The sequence below is a fragment of the Bidens hawaiensis genome, unplaced genomic scaffold, assembly GCF_021521415.1.
Source record: "Bidens hawaiensis isolate Kalapana, Puna unplaced genomic scaffold, B.hawaiensis_p1.1 tig00049857_1, whole genome shotgun sequence".
Classification (NCBI taxonomy): Eukaryota; Viridiplantae; Streptophyta; class Magnoliopsida; order Asterales; family Asteraceae; genus Bidens; species Bidens hawaiensis.
Window position 1 is genome coordinate 55,868 of NW_027498928.1, and position 17,699 is coordinate 73,566.

General features: G+C 34.8%; 2 protein-coding genes and 1 non-coding gene across 3 annotated transcripts; 2 read left to right on the forward strand and 1 right to left on the reverse strand.

Moving 5' to 3' along the window:
• Positions 1-488: 488 nt before the first annotated feature.
• Positions 489-559, forward strand: TRNAW-CCA (transfer RNA tryptophan (anticodon CCA)). The gene has a single exon. It is a non-coding gene; the product is annotated as a tRNA-Trp (tRNA).
• A 1,009-nt stretch (positions 560-1,568) lies between these two features.
• Positions 1,569-3,497, forward strand: LOC143598259 (putative serine/threonine-protein kinase PBL23). Its single transcript, XM_077076522.1, has 5 exons — positions 1,569-1,960; positions 2,091-2,272; positions 2,365-2,554; positions 2,697-3,088; positions 3,260-3,497. The coding sequence occupies exons 1-5, from the start codon at positions 1,927-1,929 to the stop codon at positions 3,479-3,481; spliced, it is 1,020 nt and encodes a 339-aa protein (XP_076932637.1). The 5' UTR covers positions 1,569-1,926; the 3' UTR covers positions 3,482-3,497.
• Positions 3,498-10,830: 7,333 nt separating this feature from the next.
• LOC143598260 (glucose-6-phosphate/phosphate translocator 2, chloroplastic-like) lies at positions 10,831-16,321 on the reverse strand. Its single transcript, XM_077076523.1, has 5 exons — positions 15,575-16,321; positions 14,072-14,297; positions 12,977-13,199; positions 12,225-12,438; positions 10,831-11,560 (listed from the first exon to the last, which is right to left on the reverse strand). The coding sequence occupies exons 1-5, from the start codon at positions 16,040-16,042 to the stop codon at positions 11,549-11,551; spliced, it is 1,143 nt and encodes a 380-aa protein (XP_076932638.1). The 5' UTR covers positions 16,043-16,321; the 3' UTR covers positions 10,831-11,548.
• Between the last annotated feature and the right edge of the window lie 1,378 nt (positions 16,322-17,699).

Here is a 17,699-nt window from a genome sequence, read left to right on the forward strand (position 1 = left end):
TTGGACCTTTGCCTGAGCTGGTGGCACGATATGGAGAGGTTCCATGTGATGATTATATTAACAATTTCTTTTTAAATCTCATGATGGAAAAATGTCAGTTGATTTTGTTTCTACTTCTAATGAGATAGGAAGTACAATTTCACAAATTTCTAATAAAGTTTTAAATAATGTAATCGAGTTTGCGAATGTTTTCTCATACCTATTGTGTTAATATATTTCTGAATGTCGGTCATAAACTCATGCGTGCCATAAATATTTTACTATCAAACACGTGATTTTAAGAATTATAAATGGAAAACCAATATGATTATATAATATAAAAAAAGAAATGTTTGTTATATCGGTGATCTATATTGTTATGATCCTTGGTCTGGAAATCCTTTAATTAAATGTTGTTTACTCTTCTATTCTCATATATTAATGTCAAAACGTTTAATAAATTGAAGTTTAATAGTATATATATTTTCGGACCGAATATAAAAGCAACAGGATATGTGGCGCAATGGTAGCGCGTCTGACTCCAGATCAGAAGGTTCGTGTTCGATTCACGTCAGGTTCAAACCCTGTTGATCCAAACATTTTTTATTTAACTTTTTTTTGTTTCATTATCATTGTTTATTGATGATTAAATAATTTGGTGAGTTCATCATCAGATGACAGTTTATTGCTGACTTGCTGTTAAGGTAGGGTGTTAGAAAGATGACTTCCGAATGTTTAATAAAAGGTTCAATATGGTATTGTACAAAATTTCGGATCTTTACCTGGAATTTCCGTTCGAAATCAAAAATCTAACCAAACATTATTCAGTTGCGGCACATGTATTGGGTCAGCTTTAAACAACATAAGTTTTTTAACATAATTTTGGACGGAATAAACTGAATCTAACAGGATTGGTCAGCCATAATAAGTTCAAAAAACACCAATTCCTTAACATAGTCTAAAACAAAAGCATAGAAAAACCCGAGAGATAGTTTAAAACCAATACTCAAATAGTAATATAAGAGAGAATTAACAACTTTACCATAAGCTACAAATTTCAAAACGTAAAAGAGACTATCAACAACTTAATTACCATAAGCTACAAATTACATGTGGCATATTAAAAATCTTAGGGACCCAAAAAAACAATTTGGTTTGGCTTTAGGGTGTGTTTGGGATTCCTTATTTTCTTCTCCTTATAACTTATGGTGATAGAATAAGTCATTTTTTTGTTAAAATAGTGTTTGGATATACATAAGTTCTTTTCCATATCTCCTTATCCACGAGGCTAAAATATAAGTTTTCAATAAGTTAGACTTTCCTAACTTATCTTCTTATCAAGATCATAATTCCCATTACACCCTCATTCCATCAATAAGTTAAACCAAACCCTTTAAAAACAACTTATTACCTTATGTTAATCCAAACACTTTTTTGAAAACTTCTTATTAAAAAACCATAAGACCTTTTTACCTTAACACAATAAGACCTTTTTAACTTAAATAACGAATCCCAAACACAACCTTAATAGGTTTGAAACTGAATATTGAACACTCCTATATTGCCTGGTTATTCATCTTACAATTCTTGTGATGTAATTCATCTTACAATTACTATATTTCATTCTCTAAAAAGAGAAAAGTAGTTAATAAAATGATATATAAAGTAGTTAGTTAACAAATATTCCGAATTCTCCTCCCACCCTCTCTCATTTTCTGACTAACTTTATTTCCAAACATCTATCTCCTCACAACTCACATTTTTATGCATCATTAAACTTTTATTCAAATGTGTCATCTTGGTTTCTAAGAATTAATCTAAATCCTCGTACAATGACATTCTAGTTTCCAACAGGAAAAAAGGTTGGTAGTTTTGGCCAAAAATGAAGATCAACGACTTGTGGGACATGATTTTTGTATACGGTTTTAGAAATTGTTAATCGACAAGATGTCTAACGATGCCGGAAATGGCATGCCAAAAGGTTTGTATTTTGCATCATAATAATCTTTTAACGTAATTATAAACAAACAAACAAACAAACAAACGTACGCATAAAACAAATAAATGTGATTATATATTAAGATTATTATATTTATGTGGTTACATAACAGAAAATAGCATGCAAAAGATGGTAGCTGATGAGGTGCTTAAGAATGGGAATTCGGAAGTCGTTGCCAAGGTCTACACGTTTCACGAGCTGGCCCACGCAACCGAAAACTTCAACCCCGAGTTGCTCCTGGGCAAAGGTGGATTCGGGAGGGTCTATAAGGGTCACCTTAGAGACAAAAACAAAGTATCACATTTTCTTATTCTATTTTTGTAGAGCACACGATGATATTGTGGTTTGATATTCGGGCTTGGTTTGATATTCGGGCTTGTGTGTAGGTTGTCGCGGTGAAGCAACTTGATATGATTAGAGTACAAGGAAATAGTGAGTTTTTAGCCGAGGTTCTGACAATTGGCCGCGTTCACCATCCCAACCTAGTCAATCTTATCGGATATTGTGTGAACGGGCATCAAAGGTTGTTGGTCTACGAATACATGAAAAACGGTTCATTAGAAGAACATCTTTTTGGTAATACTGGTAGAGATATATAATTTTAAAAAATTACAGTTAGAAAGAGCACATACCTGAAAATGAAACGTTTATGTTTTTTTTCATGTATGTTCTCCATATCTTTTGTTTTTTTTTATCAATTTTCTTTATCCGTGTAAAGATTTGAATGAGAAGAAGACACCACTCGATTGGCATACAAGGATGATGATAGCTAAAGGAATGGCTAAGGGGCTCGAATATTTGCATAATCTAGTTGTTCCTCCAATAATTTATCGTGATCTAAAATCATTAAATGTGTTACTCGACGATGATATGAATCCTAAGCTCTCGGACTATGGGCCAATAAAGATTCGCCCAAAAGTAGGAGAGGATCATATCTCGACTAGAGTGATGGAGACTTATGGGTATTCTTCTCCTGAATATGCAATGACCGGAGAAGTAACAACAAAATCAGACGTGTATAGTTTCGGGGTTGTATTCCTAGAGTTAATATCGGGAAGAAGAGTCATTGATGACAAAAAACCAACCGAAGAGCAGAATCTCATTATATGGGTAAGTTATACTAAAGAAACACAATATTTTAAAGAAAAAGGTCCAGGCATACACGCGATGATGGGGATCCCACAAAGAGTGGACCCTTGTTCGTTTATTCGTCAATTAATTTTATGTAAAATACAACTAATGCCGGACTTATACATTTATATGGTATTATATCAATGGTAGGCAAAACCTTTGCTTAAAGAACATAGTAAGATTCCAATGGTGGCTGATCCGTTGCTAAATGGTAATTACCCAATAAAGTGTTTACACCAAGCCGTCGCGATTGCATCAATGTGTCTACAAGAAGAAGCAAGCACAAGGCCATACATAAGTGACGTTGTTGTGGCTCTCGAGTACCTAGCCACGGCTCATGATGACCATGCACCAAGTAATGTTGGTGAATAGTCGAGAGTTGAACCAACGGTGAACAAAATAAATGTACAACTATTGAGGCATAAAGACCACATTAGTACAGCATAGAATTTAGCTAGGAGGGATTACCTTTGAGCAAAGATTGAACATATAAAAAGAAAGGGCATATATACATTCCATGGTGAATATTTGTAAACATAGATTTTGAAACAAAAATAAATGTGAGGTGTGTCACATCTAGCAAATGTATTTTTAAATTTGAAAGACTTTGTTTAAACCACGGATTTGGTATTGTCGTCTTTAAGGTTTTGATAACTGAAGCTCGGAATCTTGGTTAACTTATGGTGGTTGCGCATTCGGCTCACAGCGACATGCACCACGGTGCACATTCTAGGCAAATACCTACTCCTAGCACCACCACTTCCGCCTTTGTTCTTCCCCCTTTGCCATATAACGGTCAAGAAACGAAAACGAGTCCAAAAGCTAGACCGCCATCACCATGATGCTCGTTAGGATTTATGGAGTTCTTTACTGAACACTTTCCATCATCACCGCCAGACTCGAGTCTTCTAAAATATTCTATCTCCTTCAAGACAAGGCTTGCCACTATACCGCATGCCCCAACCTCAACCGGAACAAGATCAACACCACCCATCTTTTCTGGCAATATGGTAGTGGCAGCGGTGTTGTTCATGGTGTTTTTTATCTAGTGTTGGAAAAGATTGCTTTTGGTGAAATGCACTTTTGCTTTGTGCATGAGATGCAATATGTTCCATATCTATACTAAAGTAGCAATGCCTTTGAAGCCTTTGATAAAGTGAATAATGAGATGGTTTTTTTTTCCTTTTGCCATAATCATCACACTCATGCCAATACAAGTTCTATAATTCCTTCACTTTTTTACTATGCTCACAAAATAACTTTATATAAATTTTATAAAATAAACTAAAATAAGTAATCACTAGATCAACAATAAAATATTGCAAAAATTAATATTATTATAATGAAATGAGATATTTAAAAGGGTGATTAAGGTTTACCAAAAGAGGTAATAAACTAATAATTGGCAAGTGAACTATAGTTAAAACTAGGGCTGTCCAAACTGCTCGCCGCTCGTTCGTCGTTCGCTTGAATTTTGCTCGAAAAATGCTCTTTCGATTTCGGCTCGGTTTGGAAGTGAGCCGTTCGGCTCGGTTCGGTTTAAAAGCAATCCAAGCACGAACAAAGCCTCGCTCGGTTTTGGTTCGGTTCATTTTGCTCGAGTTAATTTTTATTTGTTAGTTTTATATATAAACTTTATGTATATATATAAAAGTATACTATTTTTTAAAGTTTTTAAAATTTTCATCTTTTGTGTTGAAATCAAAGTTCAAATTTAAACCATAGCCACTCGTTTTATATATGTTTAGTTGTTAACTATGAGTTTAATACATTTTAAAGGTGAAAGTTTAGACAATTTAGAGTTGAAAGTCTTGAATTAATGATATTTTGAAGTTTTAGAAATTTAAAATTGGAAACTTTGTACGAAATCAAACAAAACCAAACCGAACCAAGCCGCTCGGTTTCAAAACCAAACCAAGTTCAAGCATAAAGATATCGCTCGTTTCTTTAAATTCAATCCGCTCGGTTCGGCTCGTTTTCAAACCAAACCAAGTTTCAGCATGCCCGCGTTCGGTTCGGTTCGGTTCAGTTCGTTAACAGCCCTAGTTAAAACATCCCATATTACCCATTTAAATTCAGTTAAGTTTGATAAGAGTGCCGTGTGTTTGACACTTTGACTTGTTGTATAATTTAAGTTGATCCAAACAAATCCATATAACATATTCAAATACTTTATACTTTTACCCAAATCAACCTGTTTATGGATTACCACCTCTAATCATAATCATAAGGGTGGAGGGTGTGGAGCTTGAGTACCCTTCACGGGTATGGCGGGTTCTCGGTGAACGCTGCCGCCAACCTCCAATTTTTACCCAAGGGGTATATGGCCAAGGTAGTATTCACCGAATCTCCCTCTCCAATATATTTTCAATGATTGTATCATATTTTGCATGTTTATGGTTGAACATAGATGTGTACAAAAAACCGGTTTGGAACCGGTTAACCAAAAACCGAACCGGTTCGTTTCTAAAAATGGTTTCTACCAAACCGGAACCTAAACCGAACCTAACTGCCGGTTCGCATTGCGGTTTGGGTATTTTACAATCAAATTGGTTTTAAGACCGGTTTTGTTGTCTTAAATTGGTTTAAAAAAGATCTGAACCGATCCGGATCGGTTTGGTTACTTCTATGCTTAAGGTTTTCTAAACCGAACCAGTTTGACCCAAACCGGTTTTAAATATGCAAAAACCAAACCGGTTCAATTTGAAAAAAACCGGTTTTGTACACTTCTAGATGAACATGAGTAATTTTATGTGGGCATCAACGAATTGCCTTCGTTTTTTGGTTTTTTGTGGGCCTTCACAAAATTTCATTTGCGCTTTATTTAATTTTTTTGGGCCTCTATTTTATTATACTAAATGGGTGTCCGCGCCATGCAGCGAGAAACCCAAACCTTGGTAATCACGTAATAAGTTTATGGGTGTTTATTGTTCGATTTGAAACCGTAAATCCGTTCATCAGTTTGATTTAACTGTTATTTTTTTTCTTTCACTTTTGGCCAGTTCTTTTCAATTTTCAAAGGTTCTGTCTTGGTTTTCGACGACAAAAATCTGTTACAAAAGGTTTAGTTCACGGTTTAATTTAAAACCTGTAACATCGCGTAATTTTCGGGCCAAAAATGTCAAGTTTCCAAAGTCGATGGACCAATTTTGCCAATTTTCAAACTCCAGGGACTAAATTGTAAATTCTGATTTCCTGACCCATCGCGCTACGCGATGGATCAGAAGGCAGCCCCATCGCGGTACACGTGTGCCACGTGGCAGACGGTGGCAACGCCTGCCGCCACGTGGCTCGGCGCCTGCCACGTGTCACCACGTGGCAGGTCTACACCGTGACACAGTAAGCCTATATCGCGCTACGCGATAGGCTTGCCAAGGGACCTATCGCGTAGCGCGATAAGGTCCAATTTTTGGCTATAAATAGGCAGCCACGAGTTTGAACCCCTCACACCTCAAATACACACACTTACTCTCTCTCTCTAGCCTCTCTCTCTACCTCGAAGTTCGTGCCCTCGATCCGTCTCGATAACCGTGTACCGAAACCTCGTTTTCCGTGCCCGTTACCTCGATTTCCATGCCACTCCCCGACATCCCGAACACGAAGGAAGTGCTGCCCCGACGACCCGACGATTTCCTCGAAGTGCGTGCCAAGAGTGTTGGTGTCTCAAAAAGCGTGCCAAGTGAGGAGAAGGAGTTTGAAAAGAAAAGAGTATTGATTGAGCAGCGTCGAAGTGCTGCCCAAATATTTAGGGGGTTGCCAAGCCAATCAAGGTAGACATAATGCCCGATCAAAATAATAATAAAATATTGAAAGGCTTAATACCCAAGTCGATATTATTCTCGATAAACAAAAGAAATATATAACAAAGAAAATAAGAAAAGAAGAACGAAATATATACATATAAGTATATATAAATGTATGAGTATTCTTTGATATAAATATATTATTTAAGTATAATGAATATACTTAAATAATAAATAAAAGAAATACGTTTCTTAAAGAAGAAAAAACGTCGGGTTTTTAAATATAAACTAAAGGTTTATAAATATTACTTTTTAACTAAAGGTTTTAAAGTAAAAGAAATAATGAACTAAAGGTTCATCGAGATGAATAAGACTAAAGGCCTTAAGCCGGATCGTGTATCCGACTAATGAATGTTATACTCGTACTATAGGTGAGAGATAGCGAAGAAAAGACTAACTGACGGTGTTGGAAGCCGATCCCATTGAAAAGGTGAATACGCCCTACTTTTACAAACCTGTTTTCAAACAAACAAACGTGTTATGTGTAAAACTTTACATGAGGCTACGTGTCTCTAAAAACATTATAAATAAGAGTATAAGCCGGCCCTCAGGCTATGGTATACGTTTTTCGGGATCCTTACATATGTGGAACGCTGTGGGCACATCGCACCACGCTTGGTCACGACCTCCAGCCACGTTGGGCCGGACCTAAGTTACGTCCGAGGGAGGAATGGCCATGTGTATATTTATGGTACCAAAGTTATGTCATAAACACTGCGGTGTTTCGCTGAGGTGACCTAGTGCAGAGACTCGAGTTTATGATGATTGATTTAACTTGATTATTCCTAAGCCAAGATGGGCCGAGACTTACGTGGTCTCGAGGGGTGATTAAGTAAAGAAAATATTTTTAGCGTCAGCATATTCACCAGTATTCGTTGCTGACGTATTTTATTTAACATTGTGCAGGTAATCAGGAATAGAGCTTGAAAGACGAAGAAGCTCAAGAATTCGATGGCTCGGATAATTTTGTGTAAATATAAAATATGGTGGTTTTGTAAAACATATAAACAAGTAAACTTAAAACGAGACTTTCGTCTCGCATTTTGTAATGTAAATATTTATAAATATGATCCTTGTTTTTATAAGTCTTCCGCATTAACCCGCTACTCTGAATTATTTACAAATATGATACCAACTATGGTTCACACTCCTAGGCCCGAAATGGGGGTGTGACAAAACCATCAAAACCAGACCGCAAACACACCTACATAAAATGTCTCTTTTTAACGGAAAAAAACTATGACAATATCATACTCAAATTAAAGATAAAAATATGCTTGTTTTTATGGTGTAATTTTTTTAAGAAAATATTAAAGTATAAAAATTATTGGGGAATTTGGGTTAAAAGTGAAAATTAAAATTATATATAGGATATAGATTAAGGGTTATTGCTGTAATTATTCTTTATGTTTAATTATAAATGAGGGGCCAATATTGTAACTATATTAAATAAATGTGAGTTTTAATGTGAGAATTACTCTTTTATCCCCATTCATGGTTGTATGTTAAATCCCTTAATATGAAATGTTTTAAATTTGTCCCTCTTTAGTATATTATATAGGAAAATTGGTTTTAAATAATCCAAACTATGGCCTATTGGTAAATATCCATCCCAACTTTACACTTACCTGCTGGCAGTACCAACTACCTGTGCATTTGTTTTTAACGAGCCGCGACTAACGGATGTTAACTCCGTTAGTCTTTGTCTGACGTGGCCATCCCAGTTGGCAAAAACTTGATTACGTGGAACGCGACGTGGCGGCTGACTGTGTATTATTATTATTATTATTATTATTATTATTATTATTATTATTATTATTATTATTATTATTCTTCTTCTTGGTCCAGTACCCCACCACCACCCCTCGTTTCCCGGCGAGCCACCACAACCACCCCTCCCGGCGAGCCACCACCACCACCCCTCGCCGGAACACACGACCACCACCATGTCAATCCCCTGCAACCAACACCGGAACCCATTACCACCACCATGTCTATCCCTACAACCACCACCGGACCCCATGACCCCACTATTACCTTACTCGTACCGCCACCACGTTGGCACTCCGGCCCCCGCAACTATTTCCCTAAAACCATCACAATCGGCCACCACCACCCATACCCAGTTTCCAAGCACCCTAATTCAACCTTCACGGAGCCCTAATCAGATTTCAAATACCGAAGTTCAACCTTCACGAAGCCTTAGTCGGATTTTGAAGACCCAATTAAATGTTCATAAGCCCTAATATGATTTTGAAGCTCCAAATCATAAACACCCAAATCTCCATGTTTTGGTCACCAAACCATAACCGGACGATTTTGAAGCTCTAAATCATAAACAACCATAACCGGACGAGAAACGAGGGGTGGTTGTGGTGGTGGCTCGCCGGGAGGGGTGGTTGTGGTGGCTCGCCGGGAAACGAGGGGTGGGGGTGGGGTACTGGACCAAGAAGAAGAAGAAGAAGAAGAAGAAGAAGAAGAATAATAATAATAATAATAATAATAATAATAATAATAATAATAATAATAATACACAGTCTGCCGCCACGTCGCGTTCCACGTAATCAAGTTTTTGCCAACTGGGATGGCCACGCCAGACAAAGACTAACGGAGTTAACATCCGTTAGTCGCGGCCCGTTAAAAACAAATGCACAGGTAGTTGGTACTGCCAACAGGCAAGTGTAAAGTTAGGATGAATATTTACCAATAGGCCATAGTTGAGATTATTTAAAACCAATTTTTCTATTATATATAATATAGATATACTAAACTACTGTATTTATTTAGGTATATAGTTATAAAAATAAAAAGGAAAATGTATAATTAACTAAATATGTAAACGTGAGATAGCATAAAAGCATGGTTTGCTTGTGATTTTTAGATTTTAGTTATGTTTGTGTTTGTTTTTTTTAAGTTTGAATTATGTAATTTATAAGTTCAATGAAAGCTTTATTTATTACTAGTTTGATTCTCCCGTGTTACGGGGGTTTATTTAATTTTTTTATAATCATTTTGCAATTTTATGATGCTTTATTTTATTTTTTAACGTAATTTTGTTTTAATAAAATACATACATATTAGTTTGTTATTATATTTTTTAGCGTTTGGGTATTTTCAATTGAGATTTGTAGGTTTTTTAAATTTTTAACGAACAAACATAAACAAACATGGGCATGTTGATTTTTTTTAAATGAACAAACATGAACACAAATATTTTTCTAATGAAAAATGGGACGTTGATGTACGTAGTTGACGATGGTGGGTAGTATCGAAAGTTAACCGACGATGGAGATGATAGACCATCAACGAAGAACATGTAAAGGAGATAAATTAAATTAGGGTTTGATGATGAAAGTGTTTACCAATAAATAAGATCTTATAACCCATTTGAGGGCTATTAGGGTTTGGTAAGACCTATAACTCGTGGAAATTATTATTTGATGATAAAGGGGTTATTTCACAAATAAATGAGATGTTATAACCCATTTAAGAGTTATCCGGGTTTGGTGAGACCCATGACCCGCGGAAATTATTATTTAATTATGAAGGAGTTTCACAAATAAATGATATGTTATAATTAAAGACTATCTGGGTTTGGTAAGACACATACCCATGATTTCGGGTCAAATGCATGAGAAACCTTCATTTAAAAATCAAGCAATCTGGTTACTATAAAGAATGGAAGGAACAACCCGAGAGCGACACGTAGGATTTAATGATAGACAATTATATAGATAGTTAGATTTGTGATTAAATTATTAAAAATTAAAATTATTTCGGATAGTTTAGTGATGTGCCGCAACTTTTAAAGTAGTACAGAATAAAAATGAGTTAGTGTAAAATTAGTCAGGTGTTATGGTAGTTTGAGTACCCCTAGAGTTCCACACCCTCCAAATTTGCAACATAACCCTCCAACAATTGAATGCATCTCTTTTAAACTTAAATTTATGCTTGTATTTCATCTAATCACTGTATTCTCAACCCTAGCTAGCAGCCAAAATATCATATATTCAAGCCACATAAACTGTCTCTTCATCTATACTTTCTCTATCATACAATTCTTGGATCATTTCCCTTTTAATTTATAACATAAAACTCATATTACAAGGTTAAGATAAACGATAGAAACGACACGAATACCTTATTGTTGGATGATCAGCCACGATCGTTTGTTGTAAAGCAACATTAACTCGAGTTCCACTTAAAAATATCTAAGCATACAACTGGCACACGAATCGGGATAGCTTGTATATTTCCTTCATCTATTCCGATTTCAAACTTCCCTTTTCCAAATCGTTGACTTCTGTTGACCCGTGAAATGTGGTCAACTGCAGATGATGGGCATATGATCATAACATAACTATACATGTTTGTATATATACACCAAACATTCATCAAAGTTGTTTTCATTTACCATCAACAAATATATCAAACTGAACAAGCAAAAAACAAAAACACGAATTCGTTGCCTCTTTCGTCACGAAACGAATGTTCGATCTTATTTTACTATCTAACTGTCGCAAACCGCCTCAATAACTTGATGTCTTGGATCTATCTTCAATTCTATCTCCATTTGATCTTTGACAAACAGCTCGTTTCATCTTTAAATCTACTCACGAAAATGTCCATTACCATTTTACTGTTTTGCCTGCTCATGAATATACAAATCATATTTTCAAATAAATTATTCATTGATAAAATTTATAATATATCATATCTAACTATCCTTGTTAACAATAGAACCATCAACAACACAAATGTAGATGAAACATTTCATACTAATAATATAATTAGTTGCAAAACGCATATGCAGACTTATATACCATAACTAACTTTCTTAGTATTGGGTAGGGGTGTAAACGAGCTGGAGTTGCTCGCGAGCTACTCAACGAACTCGAGTCCAAACCTGAGCATAAAAATAGCTTGTTTAATAAACGAGCCCCTTGAGCTTCATTTATCAGGATCAAGCCGGCTCAGGAGCCTAATCTAGATATTAGTTATACAACTTTTATTTGATATATTATACATTTACATAATACTTATTATTATATATAACAATTTAATAAGATTAATATATTTTTATGTTATATGTAAAAAACATAATTTTAATATATATATGAAAAATAATTATTAATGAATATAAATTAATTAACAGATAATAAACGAGCCGAGTTTGAGCTTGAAAAACTACTCACAAGCCAAGCTCGGATCGACTCACTCACACCACTAGTATTTGGTGATTAAAACAACTATACCCTGTGGGATATTCTAACACGACAGATTTTGATACTTTAGGAAAGAAGGTGATTTACTTGGGAATAGATGAAAGTTCCAAGGACGGCGATGGCAGCTCCAAGCGCGTTGACTGGTTGGACGGGTGTGCGAAAGATAATAATTGAAGCCACTATAACTGATATCCGCTTCATAGTATTCCCGACACTAAATGTTAAAGGAGTTATTTGATCCAAAGACACATATGACACTTGGTTATATAAGTGATAGAACACACTCTGTGCCATCACCCACCTGATATTACAAATGCAAATCCAATTTAGTTGTAATCTATCCACTATTTCATATATCCCTTTAACGGACCAAATCACCCTGACTGGACTTAACAAAAAAACTAACGTCCATTAGCCAAACGTGTTAACAAAATTTGTACACAGAGGACAATTTCAGTTATTTTCTTAGTTTAAGGACGAAACCTAAAAGTTGCTATATACCTAAAGGACAAAAAGGGTAACTTACTCAAAAATAAATTAAAAAGCCTAAAAAAAGAAAAATATAATATCAAATGTTCCCACTTTCAAACTCATGACATTTATAACCCTCATTTAAACCTTGCATTAGGAATGGGAGTTTGGACTTTGGAGTGTAAAGCAAAAAATAAGTGTATAATGGCCATATTATAAATTGTATTTAATTAAATAAATATGTTCCGACATAGAAATATGATATTATATAAATAATGAAGGGGTACATATGACATTGCCCTTATATAAATGCATAAGGAAAAAAGATAAACTTGATATCATATAATGGGAAAATGATGATAGTTTACCACACGAAGTTGGGACCGATTTGCGTTAATGTGGTTTGCCAACCAGCTTCCCACATTTTTGGGCCCTCCATAGCGATGGTAAACGGCATTAGAATCAACAAAGACAACATCGACAAGCAAGCATAGTAGTTCATCCCGCTAACGGATTTCCCCTTCATTCCTTTTTTTGAAAATATATTTCTAAACACAAATGCCAAATTCGAGACCATTGCACCCATGAACCCTGAAAGTAAAAAAAAGGACACAGAAGCATAAATAAAAGTTAACATTGATCAAATAAATATTAAAATTTTAATCATCATAGGCTAACCATTATTTTTGACCCAAAAAGGTAAAAACAAGAACATGCCAATATAACTGATTTAGACATAATTGGCAACTATTTGTCCACAATCCTAATTTTTGCCAAGTTTTTGTGAGGAAGGGTAAGTATCATTAGCACTGCAAATAGCTAAGCCGGGGCTCGTTTATCTTGAAAACTCGGTGTAGAATTTATAAACTACAACAATCATACCTTATGTATATTAAAATTTGAGTTAGAATTTTGGGTTGTAATTTATGTATAATATAAGTGGGGTTTTACTTTTAAACGAGCCAAGCTAGAACTTTCAAAAATAAGAGAATTCTCAATATTTCAGTAAAAATACCATAAAACCGAGTCCATACTCTACCAATAGCTCTTCTATGAGTGGGATTTATACTTGGTACATTTTTTGTTGTTTTTGTTATTATGTATACGTAAACTTGGGCTTTAACCTAAATGAGCTAACGAGCGAGCAACGAGCCAACCTGACCTTGACCCGGGCTCGGCTCGTTTACAGACCAAGCCAGTTCGACTTGTTTACAGCCCTAGCCGGATAGATTCGTTTACAAGCCAGCGACTCCGAGCGAGGTCTTTCAGGCTTTTTTTCTAGCTACAAGCTTTTTGAACAACCATAAGTATGATGGTTCAAAAAATTTAATAATTCCAAGAAAATAAAAATAAAGAAACCACGGTTTGAACCTCAAACTGGAGCCCAATGATCTCCAATCTTTCAATTTCAAATCAAATAATTAAACATGCATTTATCTCTACTTTTAACAGAAATTGCTCACCCGTCATATTGAAGTTGAGCTCGGTTAAAGCAGATAGTGCACAACCACCAATGATTGACAAAAGTGACATATAAACCCTAATCGGAAACGTTTCACCGAGGAAAACCCTTGAAACAAATACACTAAATGCAGGTTCACCACTTTTGATGATGTGTGTAAATGACACTGCAACTTTTGACATACTTATAGTAGCTGCCACATGTCCAATTGTATGTGCTAAAGCAACCTGCATATTATTTTTAAATAAAAATATTTTAAACTCAAAATCTGTGTAAACATTCTCCAGGTTAAAAATGATGGACTGGAAAGAATAAAAAATCAGATATCTTTCACAGAAAACAAAAGAATCCCAATAGACCGAATGCATAAACAACAGAAAATATCTAAAAGATTACAACAAAGGAGTTTAATTGAAGTGGACCTTTAAACTCGTATGTGAATACTGTTTTCTTGATAATAGTTTGTTAGGCTTATTATTATCATTTAGTATACATAAATTTCATTTTGGCAGTCGGTAACGGCGTTTAAATATGCATTTAAAATTAACGAAAATCAATAACAAGTTCTATATATAAGGGCAGAAGTTACTATAACTTAAATTTCTAATTATTCAATGCCGAAATAATCAGATTTTAAAAAGTAAGCAATAAAATCCCTAAATGTAAAGGGGGCATTTGATTTATTGTATCGCTTGAATTAACTGTATGCATAAAAATTACAACTTTACCCAAATTATAATAATTCATAAAGAAGAAATAAAAAATCAAATATCTTTCACAGAAAACAAAAGAATCCCAATAGACCGAATGTTCGAATGCATAAACAACAGAAACTATCCGAAAGATTATAGCAAAGCAGTTAATTGAAGTGGACCTTTAAAATCATTTGTTAGGCTTATTATTATTATTAACATTTTCTATACATAAAATTCATTTTGGCAGTCGGTAACAGTGTTTAGATACGCACGCATTTACAACGACAATCAATATACGGAAAAGGGTTATTATAACCTTAATTTTCTAACCATCCAATGCCAAATAATCAGATTTTAAAAAGTAAGCAATAATATCCCTAAATGTAAAGGGGAAATTTGATATTAATTGCTTATTAAAACTATTTTTATCTCCTATATGATACACCAATAAATCTTGCTTCAATTGGCATATTCATAAAGATTACAACTTTACTCAAATTATAACAACTGCAATGATCATAATTCACTAAGAACTAATAAAAGCTAAATATTCAAATTAATAACATACTCAGAAGTTACCTCTACCCCGTAGGAATAGAGAGGCTGCTTCCGGTGAGACCCCGACTCGATATAATATCCCTAAATGTAAAGGGGGCATTTTATATTGCTTATTAAAACTATTTTTATCTCATATATGAGACACCAATAAATCTTGCTTCATTTGCCTATATATACATAAAGATTACAACTTTACCCAAATTATAATAATTTCAATGATCATAATTCATAAAGAATCAATAATAACATACCGGAAACAACGATTTCCAAAACTCGACATCAGTCTTTGGAGGTTCAACCATTTTAGTAGCCCATGAAACCAACATAATCAAAGAACCAGCAGCCAAAGAAAGAGTTGAAGTCAGCCATAGAAATGGGAAAGCATTCAAAACCTTCTTATTATAAATATTAAACACCACATTCAAAGACCACCAAGTAGCAAAATACAACTCAATTTTCATCTTTTGACCACCCGTTTCATCAATCTTGATCTCCAACGGCGGTGAATGATCAGCCTCATACGCATTACACACGATCTCATGACTCTTGGTTCTCACAAACCCACCAAAATCTTGAAATTTAGAGACGTAAATGGGCTTCAAATTTAAGGGTTTTGAACGTAAAGATTGGATCTTTAATGGGATTTGAGGAAGACCCTTGATGGGTATTGGATTTGGAGATGAGAAAGATGGTTTAATGGAAGAATTGATGATATTCATGGTGTGTTTGTGTTTGTATGTGAAATTTGTGGGTGTTTGGGTGGTGAAATAGGGTGATATTTTGGCTTTGGGATTATCAGAAATGAACAAGAGTGGATGACGGTATTTACAAGGCGGTGGTTGTGCGACGGTGGACGGCGGCGTAAGGGAGTATGGAACAAGTATGTGAATCACGAAAACCCATGCACTACAGAAGTGGACACATGGACCCAAGTTATATATGCTTCTTTGTTCAAGAAAGTTACTACAAGGACCCTTTATTATGGTACTTGTGTTCCATTTTAGGAGAAACTAATGTATCGGTAATTGGTACATGTAAAATGTGACACTCGTCAATTTCAGGTTAACTCCGTTAACTCAAACTCCGTCAATTCAAACTTAAGATCACTGGATCTATAACGCACATCTCATTACATTTAAACTAAGGTTTTAAATGACGCTTGACAATTACTACATGTGTAGTCTTTCGGGAATTGCACCGAAACGCAAACGAGTTGACGCAAACCATTGGTGAATAAAAGAAAAACAACAAAACAATAATTATGTGTTAGACTTATGTGTTATGTGATAACATTGTATGGAACGTTAACTCAATATGCAAACTAGTTAAAATAAGCTAGAAAAGTACAAATTAGAAGTTAAGGGACCTAGATGTAACATGTTATTATTAATAATAATATTAATCTAAACCCTAATACTCCCTCTCTCTCTCTCTCTCTACCCGATCGCCCCCCCCCCCCCTCCCCTTGCTCTTGGCTGCCGTCAATCACACACACACATACATACAAGAATTGTTCAAGTTTGTTGAAGATTAAGGTGCTAGGAAGGTATAAACAACTATTCTATGCATCCTTTATATTTAATTTTGATTTTGAATGGGTTAATCTAAAACCCTAGGTCACGAAAATTATGAATAAGTGTTCTTATGATTGATTGTTGCTAGAGGATGATTGATTATGTGTTAGCTATTGATGTTGATGATCGTATGTGATTTTGAACGGTGAAAGATTATTGAATCATTGATTGTTTGTAAAACCTAGAGGGTTATTACTGATTTTTGTGATTAATCATGCTCGTTACATGTTTTGAGATATGTCGTATGCTTAGGATGCATGTTAGACGATTGTTTGTGCTTGCTGAGTTTTGACAGCAGTAATTGTTAAACTTGAATGACATGTAACTTGTTGAATATAAAAGCAAACTGAGCTAATTATGAGTCTACAAGGTAGTACTCTGAGTCTAGTTGTCAGAAAGTCCAACCACGCCTAATTTGGAGGTGTTTTGGTTAGTCAAATGATTTAAATGTGATTAAAGTTCAAAACTGGTACTGGACAGATTGTAAGTTATGTTTAGACAACTGTAACGAATTGTTAATGTGGAAATTGGTTGAGGTTGTTAAAACTACAGGGTGCTATGTTGAGTCTAGTTTCTATAAAGTCCAAGTTTGTAATTTTTAGACGAGTAAAAGTTAATCTTTATGATTTTACAAAGTGAGTTGTGAGACCTGTTGTTAAGTTGTTTTGTAATTAGCATATCTCATGAACTACAAGACTAAATGGGTTGGTTCCACTTCTGGAAGTTAACTTGTTGAGTTAAGAACCTAACCCAATTGGTCTTGCATAAATTATATTTTTCACTTAACGGTAATAACAAATAA